Source organism: Saccoglossus kowalevskii, chromosome 13, assembly GCF_978046115.1.
Source record: "Saccoglossus kowalevskii chromosome 13, keSacKowa6.1, whole genome shotgun sequence".
In the NCBI taxonomy this organism is placed as follows: domain Eukaryota; kingdom Metazoa; phylum Hemichordata; class Enteropneusta; family Harrimaniidae; genus Saccoglossus; species Saccoglossus kowalevskii.
This window is the reverse complement of record NC_140653.1, coordinates 3,190,699-3,198,352: the sequence shown is the minus strand read 5'-3', so window position 1 is coordinate 3,198,352 and position 7,654 is coordinate 3,190,699. Positions and strand designations below refer to the sequence as shown.

General features: G+C 37.4%; 1 protein-coding gene across 1 annotated transcript in view; it reads left to right on the top strand.

Moving 5' to 3' along the window:
- The first annotated feature begins 2,894 nt into the window (after positions 1-2,894).
- Positions 2,895-7,654, top strand: part of LOC102806829 (C2 domain-containing protein 3-like) — a 43,612-nt gene continuing 38,852 nt past the window's right edge. The window contains 4 exon segments of the mRNA XM_085506810.1: positions 2,895-3,127; positions 4,622-4,796; positions 5,472-5,569; positions 5,962-6,073. Coding sequence (XP_085362936.1) covers positions 3,082-3,127; positions 4,622-4,796; positions 5,472-5,569; positions 5,962-6,073 — 431 coding nt within the window. The 5' untranslated portion in view covers positions 2,895-3,081.

The window sequence follows — 7,654 nt, the reverse complement described above, 5'->3', positions numbered from 1 at the left end:
TCCTTTAAGGTGAAAGTTCAACGCGCATGTGATTTCGATACCAAGAAATCTTCGGAAACTGTCGGCATACATTTCATATGACGACTATTGTCGAATGCCCAATATGGCAACAGGTGGGCGGTCGGAATCGACAGATGATTCAACCCAGTAAAGTAAACACGGGTACTGAATATAAATGTCAGCATATGACTCACATGTTGTCGTGATATCTTCGGATTATATCATTCCTATATTTATAATACCAGTGTATAAGAATGGTGTAAGGTCTGAAACAAATAATATCTAAAACAAACTTTTTATATAATGTAATTTTAGTCTGTTTAATATAATTTTCAATATTTTCTAGGCCAAACTAATTGCAATCATCACAATAATTATCACATAAAAAACTGACGAAGAAATACACATTATCATCACATTATGCTAGAATGATGAGTATATTTGGTCGTGAGAATATATAGGATAATCACAGGAAAACATTTGTATGTACAAATTGACTGCCTTTGAGGTAAAATTGAACAAGGTCAGGTAGCTGGGTTAACCAATAAATAGAACTGAAAGTGCGTTGGTATTGTGTAAACACACATTTAAATAGATGTGTACGGGTCAGTCTGATGTGTACGGGTCAGTCTGCGAGTGTGTATTCCCGTGGCAATGTACTGAAGTCGTGGAGACAGCCAATCAGTGATGACTCTGAATTCCGCGCCGACCACTAGTTATCTTTGCATATAACAATTCACTATACCATTTTTAGTGTACTCATAATGGCTGGATTTGAGGCTAACCCACCGTGACATATTCCTGAAGCATAGGCTGTCTTTGAGATGAGAGGTGTTTCAGTGTTATTATTTGCGCCTTAGATACACGTCACAATGTTGATATGTTTATGTTCAAAAATAATGATTAAAAGAAGTAATGTACCTATAATTATATATATTATTGTTGTTGCATAAGTAATTCCACACCAACCCATACCCCATAGTAAAACAATGAAAAAATAATATGTCAAATATACAAAATACGCTTCAAATCAATTCATATAATAAATTAATGGCCATAAAACTGTACATACATATACATAATATAAAACTGTAGACGCCTTGTCATGGGAAATTCTTTTCATAAACTCTGGTTGGTGGATTTATAACACAATTCAGTGTAAATTGTTTTTCAATTTAACATGCTGGGGTAGTGATTTAGAAATAGTGGGGGGGGGGAGTCGAAAGTTGTATTGAATGTTGTAAATGTCGACCGGAAATTCGTAAAAGCTGGGAGGAAGTTCATAAAAGTTGACTGGAAAGCGTAGCGTCACGGACACTGCCGAAGCGTAGGTTATACAAGGATGTTGTTAGGAAAACTATCGTGGCACGCGTGCACCAACTCATGCACATTTTGAGCGTTTAATTACACACCGGTTCCTGAGAAACATTTAGTTGTGCAGTCACCTTAACAAATATCTACAGACAGTATTATTGCATGTAGCAACAAATAAGCTTTCATATGGTATACAACGTGACAAAATTAACGTATTTGTTAGTAGTGTATTTTTTTTTAAATTCCTATAAATCCTGGTGCAGCGCCACCTTAAAAGTGAAGCTGCGTTAAGGGCGTGTGAAATCAATTTGAGCAAATATTTAAATTTGTTAAAACACATTGAAATGACATGAGTCAATTTAGGATATGTTCGTAACTGTGATGTGGATAGTGTTTTGTTTCAAATCGTGAATCTTTTGCACAAAATCTCGGTACAAAATTGGCTTCTGTACTTAACAAAAGTTGTATGTAGTTTGTTAAAAACAGAGTTGTGAAACGTGATTAGGAAATTAGTTAGATGGCTGTGAAATTTTACCGATGTTGTTGCCATATGAGCTGACTGAAACCCGATAAAAACAGAACTGCTTACAAAGTTGAAAACAGCTATTTGAAAACTTCAAATGAAATTCAGCCGCCTGTTATGGCAGAACTGAGAGGTGATCGATCGCTCTTACAAGTTTAACTGCATCGAGCTTGTTTCATACTTGCATTGAAAAACCAAACCAAACAAACCAGCTTGTGAATCTAAAATGACACATGTTAATTTAAGACAAGTTGTTACTGTAATGACGATAATGTCGAAAGTCATGAAATTGGACTAAATGATTTGTACAAAATTTCAGTAAAAAAATTAGCTCACTTGTTACGTGAAAAGATGCCTTGAACGTGTATAGCGAAGTTGCGTACAAAGTGCGTAATACTGCACGCAAATGTGGAAATGTCAAGCGCAAACTGAAATCGATAAAGTTGATTGGCAAATAGTACCGGTAAAAATGACTGGAAAGTCTTGATTGTTAGTCATATTTACTTTGCTACCACACCATGGTAAACGACGACCAAACATATTCTAGAGTGTATCGGTCTAACGGCCCCTTCTACTGCTTGGCTAAATGCGTCCATGCAAGTAAATATTTTTTGTATCACTGCTGTGTCAAAAGAGTCAAAAGCAGCGGCGTTTACACTCATAAAATCTGGAACACACAAATGTAGCATGTTATGCGCTGACCGCATTTGGTCACGGATTCCCCTTTTATGCTCCATGATATTTCACAATTCTTTTGAATATATTTCCCGGCATTTAATTACTGATTTAACCAGTAATTGATTTGAAATAAACATTGATGATTTGATTGTATTACGTGATAGTCCATATATATTTTACATTATGATTTAAACAGCTAGTACAGTGCCTCAGTCACTGCAGTATGTGAATTTCAATACTGGGATCATAATAATGAGTTGGCACAACAATACGTTCCTTCCATGTATGGGGGGGGGAGGGGGTACTTGAGATCAAAAGTGCTAAAGGGACAGCGCTTCCTGTGACGACACAACGGGACTGGCTTCGTTTGAATATTCGGGTTACTGGACGCCCTCTACGTTTGAGAGTGAGAACTCGGATGCGTGATTGCAAGGTCAGAGGTCAATGCGGGAAACATAAAATGGCTGATGTGATGTGATAGCGCCGTTATAGTTATCGCTTATCTATCAAAATAATACATTATTTAATATAACAACGCTGCATATCTTGGCACACTAAATATTAAGATGGGTAAGAAGAAGCTGAAAACTGGGAAAAAGGGAAAGAAACGTGGTAAGTTATTTAAGATGTGTTTTCTTGCTGTGAGCGTAACTGAATCGCGATGACATGTTTCGTCTCGTCGCCAACAAGGCCTGTACATGTAAATCAGTGACAATATATCTGTTTTACGCAGTGTTGATAAAAGATGCACATGAAGACCGAAATGTGCGTATCGATTCTCATTGCAATATTCTTTAAGAACATTGCTAGCGATGTTTGTTATATTAAACTAAACTTGTTATGAACCGATGATGGAGTGTAAACAACATTGATTTGCATACTGATCAAACACTCTGTTACATGTTGGGCCATATTTGGGGACTGTGCTTGGGTGTATCTATACGCATGTTCCGTGTGTTATTTACGTATTGCCTTTCAACATTTAATACGTACTTTTCAAGCATCATGAGGTGCATTCCAAACTCTCAGCCACTTTGACGTATAATCAACATGTTCTAACGTATTTACACATGCTTTAATTTTTTTTTAAAAATATAGAAAGAAAGTAAGGTGTTCATTCAAACGTTGCAAGCTGTTTCATCAACCCAAAGCTTTTTCCAAGTTTCAAGACCTGTTGTAAAAATTCACCTACAGAAACCGGTGTAAGCCAACTATCCTGGAAGATATGGCTAGGAATTGTGTTTACATCGTGGCCATACCAATAACCATGCTTCAAGGCATTTTGTATGACTGTATATGTGCACACTGGCTGTGCACATAACAAAATAGATGATTGATCAATTATTTACATCAGTGTTTTTTAATGATAAACATTATCATACATCTACCTAACCTAGCATAGTTTGTACAGATCAAAACCTTCTTCGCTGTTATTTTGGGCTATGATCTCATAACATTTTTGCTACATTCAGGAAGATGATGTATAATAATGAGGTTATCATGTGAATACTGCAAAGTATGCACTCAGGCAATACATGGTCTCAATACCAATTTGTTTCTAAAAAATATTTTTTTTTTATGAATTTTATTGCAATTTACAGCTCCTTGTTTTAGTGAAACCCCTGTTCCAAATGAATGAATAAATAAATAAATTAATAGCCAATATTAAAATAAATTAATAGCCAATATTAAAATAAATTAATAGCCAATATTAAAATAAATTAATAGCCAATATTAAAATAAATTAATAGCCAATATTAAAATAAATAATCATATTAGTCTAAACTGGTGGGTGACATTAACATTTTCAAATTGTAGTCTAAACTTTGCTGTAAACTTAATGGGTTTTAATTTGGAATCTGCTAATTCGAACAAACGTGTGAAAGTGTAATTCACTATTTTGTGAATTTCATATCCTGTGAATATGCTCAAAATATCAACGCAGTGAACATTAATAATCAATATTTGACATTGCTTCCTGTCTTTTGACCACATATATTCTGTCAGCTACAGCCGATTATGTTTACTTGTACATGTACTTTGCAGAGTTACATTATTACTTCTGAGATTTCTAGATACAAACATTATTTCCTGTCATATCTTTAGTTATAAGAGAAGATGTGGAAGCCAGTACAGGTATACCTCCCATGGTTGATGGACAAATAAGGTGTTTTCTAAGGGTATCTGTCAGTAAAATATTATGGATGACTACAAAGCCAATTGATATAACTCATGTCAAGTTAAAATGGTGGGGAGAACAATCAGAAGGCACAATATTTAGGTAAGTATATGAATATGAAATGTATTGTAGAGACCAATGAGGACGTTGAAATATTAAAGTAAATTTTGTTTTTCCTGTGAATTTGACATAATATCTAGTGTACAATCTTGAAAAAAATGCATAAGGGTGGATATTTTAACCAGGGCATGGGTTGTATTTAGGGATAAAATTGTCATGTTAAAATATCTGTTCTTCCCAAGAAACTTTGTGGTAAAAGTTCAAAAATACAAATTTTTAATTTAGGCTTCTCGATAACAGAAAACCTATGTGACTTCTGACATGTTTTTTTTTTTTTTTCAATTTCTGACATTCATCATTCTGTATGCTTGCTCCTTTTTGCATCCAACAAATCAATAAGTTTTTATGTTCACATGATTGTTTCTTGATACTGAAAAAGGTAGTTGGTAGATCACATTCAAACAGGAATCTAGCACATTACCTGCTGAATTCCTCTACATACATGTATAGTCAAAATGATTTTAAGCCGAGTAGCCCCTCTTGGTAGTAGAGTGGCTGTTTCTTATACAGTACCGGTAAATTCTTTTCACATTGCCTGCTGGCTCCTTTTTTCCCAGTGACTTTGCTTTGTTTGTATAGGCTTTCAGCAGGCAATGTATCAAAGCTGTCTTTCACCTATTAAATTCATATATTTTAAATTTATGTTTTGTTTTATAGGCCAAATGATGTAAAGAATCCCCACAAATCATTGAGTAGAACAACAGCAAGATACGGCATTAGAGCGGGACCCAAACAGTTTTCTGCTTATGTTCATGATATCCTTTTGATATATTTAATGTCACATGTATTTTAAACCTTATTTATTTCATGACTCAATCAGACTGAGTTCTCAGTGCATGTAGGCAACACTTTTTATGCTTCTGATCAGAAGCACACTGTAAACTGCCTAATTTCGCTGTTTTTGTCCGTTGATTTTGTGGATTTCACAACAGACTGTGAATTTTTCACTGCTACACAATTTAATGATTTTCAGAGACTCCAATGAAGTTTCACAAAATAAATACATTTTACAGTAAACTAACCTGTCTCACAATGGTCTCACAATGGTCTCACAATGGTCTCACAATGGTCTCACAATGGTCTCAATCCCTTTCTGTGAATTTACAAATCTAACAGCTATTGATTTATCATCCCTAATATTTATAACATATGGGACCATTGGTGTTTGAAATACTGTCTGGAAGTACTATGAATCCTGTTGGATATGCAAGAATTTATGACATAGGAGCCCTCATTGCACCTGGGAAGCCACTAAATGGGTGAGTCATTGTGCTAGGATATGTCTGAGGTATGGAGCCATATCTCTGGAGTCATTGCACCTGGGAAGCCACTAAATGGGTGAGTCATTGTGCTAGGATATGTCTGAGGTATGGAGTCATATCTCTGGAGTCATTGCACCTGGGAAGCCACTAAATGGGTGAGTCATTGTGCTAGGATATGTCTGAGGTATGGAGTCATATCTCTGCAGTCATTGCACCTGGGAAGCCACTAAATGGGTGAGTCATTGTGCTAGGATATGTCTGAGGTATGGAGCCATATCTCTGCAGTCATTGCACCTGGGAAGCCACTAAATGGGTGAGTCATTGTGCTAGGATATGTCTGAGGTATGGAGCCATATCTCTGGAGTCATTGCACCTGGGAAGCCACTAAATGGGTGAGTCATTGTGCTAGGATATGTCTGAGGTATGGAGTCATATCTCTGGAGTCATTGCACCTGGGAAGCCACTAAATGAGTGAGTCATTGTGCTAGGATATGTCTGAGGTATGGAGCCATATCTCTGGAGTCATTGCACCTGGGAAGCCACTAAATGGGTGAGTCATTGTGCTAGGATATGTCTGAGGTATGGAGTCATATCTCTGGAGTCATTGCACCTGGGAAGCCACTAAATGGGTGAGTCATTGTGCTAGGATATGTCTGAGGTATGGAGTCATATCTCTGCAGTCATTGCACCTGGGAAGCCACTAAATGGGTGAGTCATTGTGCTAGGATATGTCTGAGGTATGGAGCCATATCTCTGCAGTCATTGCACCTGGGAAGCCACTAAATGGGTGAGTCATTGTGCTAGGATATGTCTGAGGTATGGAGCCATATCTCTGGAGTCATTGCACCTGGGAAGCCACTAAATGGGTGAGTCATTGTGCTAGGATATGTCTGAGGTATGGAGCCATATCTCTGGAGTCATTGCACCTGGGAAGCCACTAAATGAGTGAGTCATTGTGCTAGGATATGTCTGAGGTATGGAGCCATATCTCTGGAGTCATTGCACCTGGGAAGCCACTAAATGGGTGAGTCATTGTGCTAGGATATGTCTGAGGTATGGAGCCATATCTCTGGAGTCATTGCACCTGGGAAGCCACTAAATGGGTGAGTCATTGTGCTAGGATATGTCTGAGGTATGGAGTCATATCTCTGGAATCATTGCACCTGGGAAGCCACTAAATGGGTGAGTCATTGTGCTAGGATATGTCTGAGGTATGGAGTCATATCTCTGGAGTCATTGCACCTGGGAAGCCACTAAATGGGTGAGTCATTGTGCTAGGATATGTCTGAGGTATGGAGCCATATCTCTGGAGTCATTGCACCTGGGAAGCCACTAAATGGGTGAGTCATTGTGCTAGGATATGTCTGAGGTATGGAGTCATATCTCTGGAGTCATTGCACCTGGGAAGCCACTAAATGGGTGAGTCATTGTGCTAGGATATGTCTGAGGTATGGAGCCATATCTCTGGAGTCATTGCACCTGGGAAGCCACTAAATGGGTGAGTCATTGTGCTAGGATATGTCTGAGGTATGGAGTCATATCTCTGGAGTCATTGCACCTGGGAAGCCACTATAAAAT